The 13,195-nt window shown below is 42.2% G+C and overlaps 1 protein-coding gene across 4 annotated transcripts in view; it reads left to right on the top strand.

Moving 5' to 3' along the window:
• Positions 1-13,195, top strand: part of LOC137341113 (E3 ubiquitin-protein ligase rnf213-alpha-like) — a 143,142-nt gene that overhangs the window by 38,312 nt on the left and 91,635 nt on the right. For all 4 annotated transcript variants that reach the window (XM_068004043.1, XM_068004044.1, XM_068004041.1 and 1 more), the window contains 8 exons: positions 443-729; positions 2,118-2,383; positions 4,927-5,133; positions 6,065-6,287; positions 7,403-7,458; positions 8,839-9,001; positions 10,349-10,507; positions 12,781-12,879. In XM_068004043.1, coding sequence (XP_067860144.1) covers positions 443-729; positions 2,118-2,383; positions 4,927-5,133; positions 6,065-6,287; positions 7,403-7,458; positions 8,839-9,001; positions 10,349-10,507; positions 12,781-12,879 — 1,460 coding nt within the window. The remainder of the gene's footprint in view (positions 1-442; positions 730-2,117; positions 2,384-4,926; positions 5,134-6,064; positions 6,288-7,402; positions 7,459-8,838; positions 9,002-10,348; positions 10,508-12,780; positions 12,880-13,195) is intronic.

Genomic DNA, 13,195 nt, shown 5'->3' with positions numbered 1-13,195 from the left:
TTGAACATTAAGTCCCAAAATGGTGTCTATCACTTTAAATCAGCGTTGCACACTGAAGCTATTTTCTCCCTACTTTACATGATTCCAGCGTTCATTATCTGCACCTGTGCAAACTCCTATACCAAGATGGCGCCTGGCGCACGTCACGCAGGAAACGTGCAAGCGCAATCATCTTGGATGTCGGAGAGGCCGTGTAGTGCCGAAACAACGGGTGCTACATGGCCCAATTTAGCACCCACAGATCCTTGAAATGTGAGGATTATTTTGCTTGTGAAAAATGTTGATTAATTGAATGTAAAATACATTTACATCTTTTGCAAACCATTGGGTAGTTTATTAGGAATATCTAAAATAATCAATGTGCCGTAGCAGAAACATGCTTTGAACTAGTTTTCTTACTCTTCTTGTTTCTCAAGGTAATCAGTTTCCTTTTTATTTTAAGAATGGCACCAGTATGATGGCATCATGAACTTTCCACAATCATCGGGTTTCTTCAGCACAGTGACAAGCTTCACACCTTTTAGAACGAGCCAAGAAAGGATTTTGCAGTCAAAGCGTACAGGATGGACAATTATGCTGGAGACCATCTTTGACCTTCTTGATTCCCTGAATAATGAAAGATTCAAGCAATTTAAGCTACAACTGAAGCATTTTCAGCAGTGCAGCCGGACACCTTGTGAATATAAATGGAGTTCAGGTGTACAGCAAATTCATTTTGGTGAAGTACAGGTAAAAATGATGTCCTGGGACTGTGATAATTGGCCTTCAACAACCACAACCATCTTCCTTTGTGCGAGGTACAATTCCAGACACTGGAGAGTTTTCCCCCTGACCCCCATTGACTTCAGTTTTACGAGGGCTCCTTGGTGCCACACTCGGCCGAAAGCTGCCTTTGATATCAAGGGCAGTCACCCTCACCTCAACCCTGGAATTTAGTTCTTTTGTCCATGTTTGGACCAAGGCTGTAATAACGTCTGGAGCCAAGTGGTTCTGGTGGAACCCAGACTGAGCAGCGGTGAGCAGGTTATTGATGAGTATGTGCCGATTGATAGCACTGATGATGACTCTTTCCATCACTTTGCTGATGGTTGAGAGTAGGCTGATGGGACGGCAAATGACCAGGTTAGATTTGTCCTGTTTTTTGTGCATAGGACATACCTGGGCAATTTTCCACATTGTTGGGTAGATGCCAGTGTTGTAGCTGCACTGGAACAGCTTGGCTAGAGGCGTGGCTAGTTCTGAGGCACAGTCGGGATGTTGTTGGGACCTATAGCCTCAGCTTTGTCCAGTGCCCTCAGCCATTTCTTGATATCATGTGGAGTGAATTGAATTGGCTGAAGACTGGCATCTGTGATGGTGGGGATATCAGGAGGAGGCTGAGAAGGATCATCCCCTCGGCACTTTTGACTGAAGGTGGTTGCGAACGCTTCAGCCTTGTCTTTTGCAATCATGTTCTGGGCTCTGCCATCATTGACGATGTGGATGTTCATGGAGCCTCCACTTCCCGCTTAATTGTCCACCATTCACGACTGGATGTGGCAGGACTGCAGAACTATGTCCTAAACTTTTGATTTTGGGATCGCTTAGCTCTGTCTATAGCATGTTGCTTCTGCTGTTCAGCGTCGCATGCAGTCCTGTGTTGTAGCTCCATCAGGTTGTCACTTCATTTTCAGGTGCTAATGAGGTTCAGGCCTCAAAGTGGCTCAGGCCTCATGCTGGCACAAAGGGGCATGGATAGCTTCCATTTTCACTCATGATTTCAGAACAGTGTAACATAAAATACAGATTTTCTTCCTGATTTGATGCAGAACTTCGATGTCTTCATAGTGAGCTAGGTTAGATGCAGTCTGTGGAAGGAGTGGACATAGTGGACCATTCGAATGGCATTTTCTTGCTGAATGCTCCCTTGTGTTTTTCAGTTCTAATGTTGTCTTGAGGAGTGAGCTAGCACCTGCCTTCTAAAGTAAAACTAAAAAAAAATGTGGGAAGTTGACAGCCTAATTTGAAGGGTTCCTCAATGCAGATTCCAATGTTTCATCAACAAATGACACCTTTTTGAAAGCAAGAGTTTATTCCGCATATATTTTCCAATGATTTATTTTTCTTTTCTGTTGCAGATTAAAGAATTGATAAATGAGCAATTGAAGAAATTTCTCGATCCTTACACTCAGGCAGTACCTAAAAAAGCAAGAAAATCCAAAAGAATTGTGAAAAATCCATTTGTAGCTGGAATGCTGGCTTTTGATACCCATAAGCATTGCTCTTTGCTGTTAGGTACAGATAGCTTAGTAACTATCTGTCAAATGTTACAACTGCCTCAAAGTACAGAAGAGCTTCTTCGAGACCTGGAAGAAATTGCAATATTTTTTCCAACACCTCAATGGTAGGTTCAGTATTTTTTTTACTTTTATATACTATCTTGTGCTTATTTTTGCTCTTTTCCTGGACTCTTGGAATCTGCTGGGATTTTGGAGCACCTTCATTACCAACCAGCAATTTCTTTTCAATTAAATCTTTTTTATATCACTGTTTTCTGATATGGAGAGGACATGACAAAAAAAAGATAAATGCTCATTCCATGGGATAGAATTTGCCCTCTTCCCCCTCCCCATGACAATGAATTGGGTAAGTTTGAGCATGGTTCAGTATTTCTGGCCTTTTTTTTGCTGGTTGTGATTGATCAGGAACAGCAATGTATTTTCATTGCAAAATTTGCAAGTTTTAAAGATAAGATAAAAAAGCTCATGTGTCCAGTGGTCTGTCCTGACGATTCTATTATGTTTTCTCTTCCTGCTGTCCCTCATGATTCCCCCATCTACTTTCATATTTACTTATTTATTCTTTGTTGCAAAATAGTTTAAAACATTTCAAAGCAGTTGCAAAGGGGCTGGTGACAAGAAATCTGTGTGGGACTTGAAAAATAGTTTTTTTTCAGTTCTCAGCTGGGGAAAAACTTCCTTTACCTATCTGAGGCTGATAGCTGATGTCTATACCTTGTAGTCTAAATTAGTCCAAATAGACAAACAGGTTTGGAGACAATTGAATATTCTTCATACAGAGAATTAAGCTACACCATATAATGATATGCATTAAAAACAAAGTGCTGGAAAAGCTCAGCAAGTGAGGCAGCATCTGTGGAGAACGAAACAGAGTTAACGTTTCAGGTCTTCATATCCTGTAACACACATAATAATCTATATATAAACTTCTTATTCTCACTAAGTTTTATTTGAGTTGTGTTTATACTAAATTTTATTAGCATTGCCAACACAGTTTAGCAGTGAGATAGCAAACATTGCGGTAGAAACTGGATCTTGTTGCACCCGTTTACGGGCGTAAAACAGGCGCGAGGGCCAATTTCAGGGACCAAATTTCTGCGCCCGAAGCACGCCTGAAAGAAATCTGACCTGTTATTAGGCTGGGCTGTTTAGCATGTGTCCCCGGCGGCCGCCGAAAATAGACGAGCTGCGTGTTGAGGCGCGACGGGCGCTGGCAGCTCTCCTGATAGAGGCCCAAGACCGAATTTCGGGCTGACATCTGGACTTCTGGTTCAGGCCCGCTTTATGCATGGTGCCCTCTTCAAGCCTGAACATGGGCTGAAGGAAATTTCAGCCCCATTGTCTTTGCATAGAAGTGCACTTTGCGTGTAATCCGTTGAAGTTCTGATGTTCCTTGTAGTATGTGAGTCATTCCCCACTTTTATATTTATTTTGAATGATAAGTATTTTCCTTTTTCTGAATGATTTGATGGGTCAAGAGTTGGACCACTCGACCCTCAACTAGAACATTTTGAGCTTGAGTCCCACTGTCACGAAAATCTGCTGCCATGTATGGATGATGTTTGTCATTTTTTTTAGCTCAGCTGTTGGTGGGATTGGGATGAGCTGTTCAACCTTGGGAGGGGAGAGAAATGAACTTTCTGCCATTGTTTTGGTAAGATTAAGCTTGCAGTGCAAAAAAAGTCTGGAAGAAAAAGAACATAACCCAGAAATTGCAGCCATTTTTACATGGAATTTGCGCACTCTGGATGGGCGAGGGGAATTTAAGGTGGAACTTGTTTCTGCCGGGTTTTTGCCCGTTTCTTTGCTAAAGACAGCTGTTGCCATTCATTCTGCCCAACCACCCTCCATCATGATGATGTATTTGGAGGCGGGACTGACGGGATACCGGGCTCATGTGGAAATTCTGTCAGTTCCACCCAGGATGCGGTGAACAGTAAGTACGCCAGCATGAAACAGACATACTTGCCAGACCACGATCATCGATTTAGTGTTAGGGAAGCAGCACAAGAACTACGGATCAGGCAGCACTTTAAATATTTGCCTTTTAACACTTAGGCTGGACAAGCCTGTGCACCCTCCCACTGCCCCCCGCCCCACCTCCCCCATCGGAGTGGCACCTTCAAAATCCCACTCCCCCTGAAGGATGGGCACTCCAGTAGTACGGTGAATACCGTGGGCACCTGCCCTGATTATGCAAATGACCCTGTCCCTGGGATTTGAGACGGAGTCAGGGCCAGAGCAGAAGGGCAGGTGGAATACCTGCTACCACACTTCTGGCTCCCACAATTTCTAGGCCCTTTCTTTTATTATTTTCCCATAACTGTGCTGGCAGCGAGGATTCAAATTCAGAAGAAAGGACTGAACCAGCTGATAAATATTTAGTGCTAAAATAGTGATACGGTGTATAGTCGTAACATAAAAGCGTTACATGGTTCACCCTTTTATGTGCATGTGTCAAATATCTGCTTTGGTAGCCAGTGACTTTTTTTTGGCACTTTAGGTAATGTAGGATCTTTTAAGACACGTGTATTGGTAATTCATAGTGAATTTTCTTTACTGGTTCAATTGATAATATTTTTCAACTGGTTGTTAACACCATGTCAAACCCACCGAAGGAACAATGTGTAATTGTGTTTCTTTCCAGTGTATGCACAGGACTGATCAATCAGTGCATTCAACAAGAAGTCGTGGAGTTGGTGCTCGTTGTGCCACTTCTTCACTGGTTTGTGGAACAGCGTCAACCACGACAATCAGTGAGCAGTGAAGCCGGGTCAAACAGACCAAAACCACTGCAAGGTGTTTCTTACAAAATGTTACAAGAGAGGATAAAATATCATCCTGACAAAAGAAGGTGAAATTTAAATATTTTTAAAATACTTTCTGATATAAAATCTTAATGGAGTGCTGTTCAGGACTGTCTAACTTATAATTTAACTATTTAAATACTTACAAATTGGTATTAGAAGATACCACACTTGTCCCAGTGTGTTGTGATGTTTGTAGAGCAGATGAACATGGTGTCCTGTCGCTATCACACCAATAGACAGGTTGGGTCCACAGGTTGTTTCCACATTCTATCAGACTGGGATCACGTGCTTTTTACTTAAAACAACAACTTGAATTTATATAGCGCCTTTAATGTGGTAAAACGTCCCAATGTGCATCACGGGAGCGTAATCAAACAAAATTTGATACTGAGCCACATAAGGACAGGTGACCAAAAGCTAGGTGAACGAGGCAGGTTTTAAAGAGTGCCTTAAAGGAGGGGAGAGAGAGGCAGAGAGGTAGATGGGTTAAGGGAGGGAATTCCAGAGCTTAGGGCCTAGGCAGCTGAAGGCACGGCCGCCACCGATGGAGCGATGGAAATCGGGGAAGCGTAAAAGGCCAGAATTGGAGGAGGGCAGAAATCTCAGAGGGTTGAAGGGCTGGAGGAGGTTGCAGAGACAGAGACAGAGGGGCAAAACTCTGGAGGGACTTGAAAACAAGGAAGAGAACTTTAAAACCAGACCGGGAGCCAATGTAGGTCTCCTTTTGTGGCTCGGTGTCAAATTTTGTTTGATAATGCTCCTGTGAAACGCTTTGGGTCGTTTTACTATGTTAAAAGCGCTAGTCTAATTGGTCAGAGGGATTTTAGAGCATGACAACACGAAGGCACACATTCAAGACTTTAAATAATTTAGGTGGATAAGGAAAGTTTATTCGTAGATTTTAAAAGTAGTAACTTTGTGGTTGCTTTTTAGTAATGTAACAATTTTTGTTTATAATATTTTTTATTATTTTAGAAAATTGCTGGAACTTATATTTCAAAACAAACCTCTGACTGAGACATACCCTACACTGGTCCTCAGCTGGTTTTCACTGATTGCAACTGAGGATGTTCCAGAATACTCAAAGGAAATGGGGATGACTCTGAAACATGTTGCAGAAGGACTATTGTGTAGATTACAAGAGTGTGAACAGAACAGTACAAATGCTAATTTTAAACTGCGGGGCCAAGATATTCAGGTTTGTTTTAAGCGTTTGTTTTTTAAAGAAGATTTTAGTATTTACAGGTGTCCTTCACAAGCTATAAGTTCATCCCCAAGATCCACAGTCAAGCATGATAATTATAAACCCGCCTCCTTAAGAATTTATATTCCAAAGGCTGTCCGGTGACTACTTCCCATATTACGTGAGTGCGTCACTCTCTCCCAGATGTACGCAATTTATTTCTTCGCATTGTTTTGTAACGGTTCATTGTGGACATGAAGAATTTAAATTGCAGACATTTTCTAATTTGATCAGTGTTTAAAGATGTTCTTAAGATAATACAGTCAGTGCACAAGTTCATCCTGAACAATATTTGCTGAATTTCAGAGTTTCTTACTTCAAAAAAGGGACCATCTTGATCTGTAGGCTAACCAGCAAATTTCAGCTTTGAGGCTTGGCTGAGCCTGTGGTTTATAACAGAATATTGTGTTTACTGACAAGCATTACACAACCATACAGCATGAAGGCTTGAGGCCGACAGAGTGGCCGAATAACAAATACCGAATTAGAAGACTCCAGATTGGAGACTGTACAACTGATTTGGTTCAAAAGGTTAATTATCTAGAAAGCACCATTGGAGGCTAATGAGATTTACAGAAAGCAACCTTTATCAGTCTGCAGAATAATTGATTGAGATTGATTGTGCCTGAAGAAGCTTGAGGGAAAGTGGAGAAAGGTCTCGGTCTCTTCAGGAGTGCCACTACATATAAAATCCCTTGGCTGTCAACACGCTGAATTCTATAGAAGGTCTGCTGAGGCCATTACCTTTGTACATTGAGCATCTACCTAGAAGAGTTCCTGGTCTTTTGGCTAAGAGTTACCAGTGCCAATAACAGAAGTCGACTCTACCAAATGTTCTCAGTGAGTTTGGTGCCTCCAGAAAAAAAGTGTCTAAGAAGCTAGAGTCCATAATGTATAAATATATATTCCAATGGATTGTTGTAATTGATATTAGCTGACCAGTTAATCACAGAGAACATGATTTTTAGATGGTTTTTGAAGCTGGTAAGATTGGTTCTACACATGAAAATGGTATTTTAATTTGTTATGTTAAAATCAATGAAATTTAGAATTATCTTCTTCTTCTGCAGGCATTTGGAAAAAACATCCATTATATCAAAGAAATGGCAGCCCAACAAACAGAAAGGTACATTTTATATATTGGTTTCCAAATGGAGACAAATGCTAACCAGGTTGGATTAGTTATTATTTTGTTGGTAACCATCTACATCAGCCTTACTCTTTGGAACATTGTCCCCAAATCCCTCCACCTCCCTACTTCATTCCCCACCTTTAAAAGTCTTCTCAAAATATATCTCTTCAACCCAGCTTTCAGTCACTTCTCTTAATCAACCCCGGCAAAGGCTTGGCACCTGCTCCTTTTCCCTACCTTAAAGTTCTATATAAATGTAATTTGTTATTGTCATGGTTACTGTTAGACGTTTCCTGCCCCTTTAACAGAAAGGAGGAAGACAACTTCTATTCATCAAGCACCCAAATGGAAAAAGATAGAGAACCAAACCATGGAGGGGGGGATTAAGAGGGATGACCAAAGGCTTGATCAAAAAAGATAGGTATCAGTATGAATTGTAAGGAGAGAAGTGGAAGCGAGATCCAGAGAGTAGACGGTTCTTCCACCAATGATCGGACAAAGGGAGGGGGAATGCACTGAAGGCTGGAGTAAGAGGACTGAAGGGGTGGGATGGGATATAAAGCTGGAGGAGATTGTAGCGAAAGGGTGGTGTGGGACCATGGAGGGATTTTAAATTTAATGTGTTGGGGTATAGTTCAGGTCAATAAGGATTCAAATGATGGATGGGATTCAGTGGAGTAATAGATACAGGCAACTGAGGTTTGGACAAGTTAGAGTTTATGGAGTGTTTGAGTGGCTGAAATGAGGGCATAGGCCAGAAATGTTGCAGAGATGGAAATAAGTGGTCTTGGTGATGGGTAGGATGTGGGGTTTGAAGCTCATCTCCATCAAACAGGAAGCCAAAGTTTTGCATGGTCTGGTTCAGAATGGGTGAATGGTGAGTGAGGTGGATGGAGTTACTGTCAAGGTAGCAGAGTTGATGGTGGGGGCTGAAAACAAAGGCTTTGGTTTCCCCATGAAGGAAGTTGTGACTCATCTATGACTTGCTGTCAGAGTGTCTGTTTGATATCATGGAGCTGCTCGTGGGGTCGTGAGAAGTGGTGGAAAGTTGGGTGTCATCGGGGTCACCCCATGCCTGTGGACAATGTCTGAGGAGCAGCAAGTAAATAATGACTTCCTAAATTAGGATGGGAGAACATAACTAAAACAGGTTCATCTTTAATTGAGCTCTTCACAACTCTGTGAAAGTATGTAGTTAAAGTATTAAATTAGCAGCATAAATAAAATACATCAAAAGTGACAACTAGAAACAAAAGCCATAGCCCTGATTATTCATACTCCGATAATGGTAATTAATTGAAGCATCCAGTAATTTATGTTGATTTGAATGGTTTACTAAAGGTTGAAATTAAGACTCAATGTTTGTTTTTGTAGAGGGACAATCTCTGAGTTGCTGGGAAATGATTTGAAGTGGAGTAATAAGATACATATGATAATCTGTCAACTGACTAAGAGCACAGAAATGTATGAAGTTCCAGCTCTTTCATTTGAGCTTGTAGTGGAAATTGCTGAGAAAATAAAAATGCTGTTAACAGAGGTAAGTCTTAAATTAATCTGAATATGAAATGCAGCTTAACCATACTTTGGTGCCTGTAGAAAGAAAGGAAAATTTGCAGTGAAATAGCACCCCTCGTCCTCAGGATATCCCAAACCACTTCACAGTCAGTGAATTACTTTTGTATGTCTACCTGAACAGGCAGATGGGGCCTCAGCTTAATCTCATCTGAAAGGTGGCAGCTCAGACAATACAGCGCTCCCTCAATACTGCAGTGAAGACATCCTCGATTCGCATGCTCAAGTCTTGGAGTGGGGCTTGACCCCACAACTTTCTAACTTGGAGGCAAAAGTGTATAATTAGTCGTAGAAGATAATAGATGAGTAGCAGGGACCGTTTCTTTCATTTAACACTTGAATCTAGGTCCTTTTGAGTAAGTAGAATAGAACCTGGATTTTACTGTCAGAGAGTAATCGTGACCAATGGTGCCATCCAGTGCTGACTCCACCAGAGTTTGTGGGAAGGTACCTCATTAGCATGGGCTAGGTGGATGCAAGCGCCACTTTGAGCACATCTCTGCGTGTGTCTTCCCATGCCTGCCCGGAAACTCCAACGCCCACCAGTGGGCCCATTGGCTTTCTGAGCAGGGGGCTAATCCACATTTACTTTGTTTTAAATTTACACTCTTTAGGGTTTTGGACCTCTTGTCTGGCCTGGAGCCCACCGGTGGGCCCACATACATGCTTGTGAAGGCCAGTTTACTTCTACTCAGTTGACGTCCTGGCTGCCACAGAAATATCGGGTCCCCTTCCACGGCCATGTCTGGGAGTCCCTGGGACTGACCACTGACCGTCATCTGCCTTGTGCGGGGCGGATGGAAATTCCGGCTCTCATAAGGAAAGAGGAAAATCACGGAAAAGGCAGAGATTTCCAACCTTTTGGAACATCTCAGGAATTTTGGTGCCCCATTATAAAATTAAGGAGTGCAGTACAAAACAAGAACGCATGAACTATATGGACAAAAATATGTCACAATGAGGGTAATTTTAACTTTAGGCAATGGTGTAAAATGGGTGATATCGAATTGGCTGCCTATTATACACCAGGGATGATTTTCCTTTCCACTGAAGTCAATAGAAGGGAATATCGGCCCTGGTGTATAAGGGCGGCCAATTCGATATCACCCATTTTACACTGTCGGCAAAAGTAAAAGTGATTCCCAATAACATTGGTTAACATTTCCTCTTTGCAGTGGTGCTGCTGCTGACCAGTAATTGTCCAATCATTCAGGTTTAGTTGAACTTTGTTGTCTGTTGTACTTTCTTCAGTCTTAGTGCCTGCAATGACCTGCATTGAACAAATCTTGTTTTCTTCCCCCTTCCATTCTAGAAATCGCAGAGCGAGCCAACTCCAGAAGAAAATCAAGTCCATGTCAATTTACAATCAGCAATGGAGGGTGCTCAAGATTGCCTCCGTTCTTGGCGAACACGAACTATGCAGAAATCCATACTTTCCACAGCAAAGCTCACTGACAAGAAAGAACTGGAGGTATATTTGGCCCCTTTTCCCTTCAAGATCTATTCAGAGTTTTAAGTGCAGAGTAAAAATATGGATTTTGTATATCGGCTCATTTCAAATTATTATTTATAACAGGAACAGGACTAAACACAGAACATCCCACTTAGAACCATTGAAGTTTACAGTGCAGCAGGATGCCATTCGACCCTGTACCGGCACTTAATAAGAACAATTCAAAAAACTAATCCTGCAGCTCCCATGCTCTTCCCATATCCCTGTTCCTTCCTCTGCTACAAATATTCATCCAATTCTAAGATGCAGTGGTTTCTGCCTTAAACACTCCCTGCTGCAAAGCATTCCATGCTCTAACAATAATAAATGGGACTGATAGAAACATAGAAAATAGGAGCAAGAGTAGGCCATTCAGCCCTTCAGGCCTGCTCCGCCATTCAAAATGATCATGGCTGACCATCTAACTCAGTACCCTGTTCCCGCTTTTTCCCCATATCCCTTGATCCCCTTAGCATTAAGAAATATATCTATCTCCTTGAATACATCGAATGACTTGGCCTCCACTGCCTTCTGTGGTAGAGAATTCCACAGGTTCACCACCCTATGAGTGAAGAAATTTTGCCCTAGTCTCGGTTCCAAATGGCATACCCCATATCCTGAGACTGTGACCCCTGGTTCTGGACTCCCCAGATGTCGGGAACATCCTCCCTGCATCTAGTCTGTCTAGTCCTGTCAGAATTTTATATGTTTTGATGAGATCACCTCTCATTCTTCTAAACTCTAGTGAATATAGGCCTAGTCGACCCAATCCCTCCTCATACGTCAGTCCTGCCATCCCAGGAATCAGTCTGGTGAACCTTCGTTGCACTCCCTCCACTGATACTTCTGCATCTCACCTCAAATAAAATTTACCTTTTTGTGGACTAGCCACTGCTGTGTAGTGAAAGATTTGGTTTGGGTACGAGTTGTTGTGAATGAGAATGGATTGTTTTTTTTAAAGGAGAAAATTGTTAAAAAAACAAAACATTAAGCCAGCCAATTAATATGAAGATTGTTGGCCGTTGAATGGAAAACTTCAGTTGTTTATAATGAGTGGGGGGGTTAATAGTGAGTATAATGATGGTTAACCTAAAAGGCTACTTCATGTTATGTTTCGAAAAGAAAATTGCTTCCTCACATCTGAAGAGAGATCCAGTATTGTGTGATTCCTCCCTCTGGCAGTGTTTATGAGAAAGTGGTGCATGATTTTCTGAGCACTGATTTAAAAATGGTTGGAAAATCATGTGCAATGTGCACCAAAATTACCAATTGCCTCCAGCAGGTGAGGTTTCCTGTTGGGAGCACAAATTTGGAAAATTATCCTTTATTACTCTGTTCAGGTTGTTGTATTTATTAACTCCAAGTGGGTTGTTTTTTTTTTACCAGAAAAGGCCTGTCACCACTGGAACATAACAATCATTTCCATGATTGGGTATTCCCGTGGTGAAATGGTGATTGCGGGGATCGTAGGTGAAGAAATCAGCGTTCACAGCCTGTGATTTTATGCTGATGAAAATCATGGCTGCGGTCTTTGCCTTGCAGGAACCCCGTGCAAAAGTTCAGTTTGGGACCCCTACATTTTATGAGATAACGACACTTAATCTGGTGTCAAATCCGCATCAGCATCTGAGAAGAGAAAAGGATTCTCTGGAAGGGTCTCCACCAAAAAACATCAATCTGACTCGACAAACACAAGCCACTGCATCAATTACCACATTTGTTGGTTGAACTGCAACCAGCCAAGGAAAGGGGAGAAAGGGAGGGAGGGAACGAGGGGGCGGGGGGACATTCCGCACAGCTTGTGGGCTTTAATTCTCCTCACACTTGCAGGAAATGAATCTTATTCCAGGTTAGTGATTGTAAGGAGAGGAATGGAGGAGCATCGTCCTGATAACTCAGCACCTGCCATCCCTCCAGGATGTGAGCAGCATGCCCCGCTTGGAATGCATCACATTGACATTTTATACACGCTTTGATGGCGGTGAGTCTATCCACGGCAAGTAACCGGTGCCCCCGCCCGCTGAAAAGAAGCCACGGATCCCCTCGGGGCTCCGATCAGTTGCACGGGTTGCAGGGCCTGCCGGCCTGCTATTTCCTGACCTGTGCTCCTGACTGTGGAATCTATCCCTTGGTGTGCAAAGGGTAACTCGCATAAACTGGAATTCTTTCAAAATCCAGCGTGCTTATAATTCTTTTGAATGACACCGTGATATGTTTTTAAACGATTAATGAATATTCCACTTACTTTTCAGATGTGGAATTGCCACTTCACCATGGGGTGTGGAGTTAATGACTCGACCACTCACTGGAGAGATATGACAAGAACTGACCTTATAAAAAGAATGCAGGAGGTAGTTACATCATTTAACAAAACGAGCACATCTGGGTATTTTGATTTAATGGCTTTGGGCAGAGTTTTTGCCATATATTCACATAATGAAGAACCAATTTGCTAATGCTTAATAGCGAGCAAAATGACAGATTAGCAGCTTAGGTTTATGAAATTTGAATCTGAATCAAGCAGATAGCCTCAGAGGCAGTCAGACTTTGATTTTAAATCTATTAATAAAAGATACATTAAGTGGACAGGGGATTTTCAACACTTCAGGTGGGACCTTTCATCAGCTCTGTGCAGTTACCAAGATAAACCAAAACAGTAACAACCCT

This window comes from Heptranchias perlo, chromosome 23, assembly GCF_035084215.1.
Source record: "Heptranchias perlo isolate sHepPer1 chromosome 23, sHepPer1.hap1, whole genome shotgun sequence".
NCBI lineage: Eukaryota > Metazoa > Chordata > Chondrichthyes > Hexanchiformes > Hexanchidae > Heptranchias > Heptranchias perlo.
Note: the sequence above shows the minus strand (reverse complement) of the source record. Positions and strands in the feature narration are given on the sequence as shown.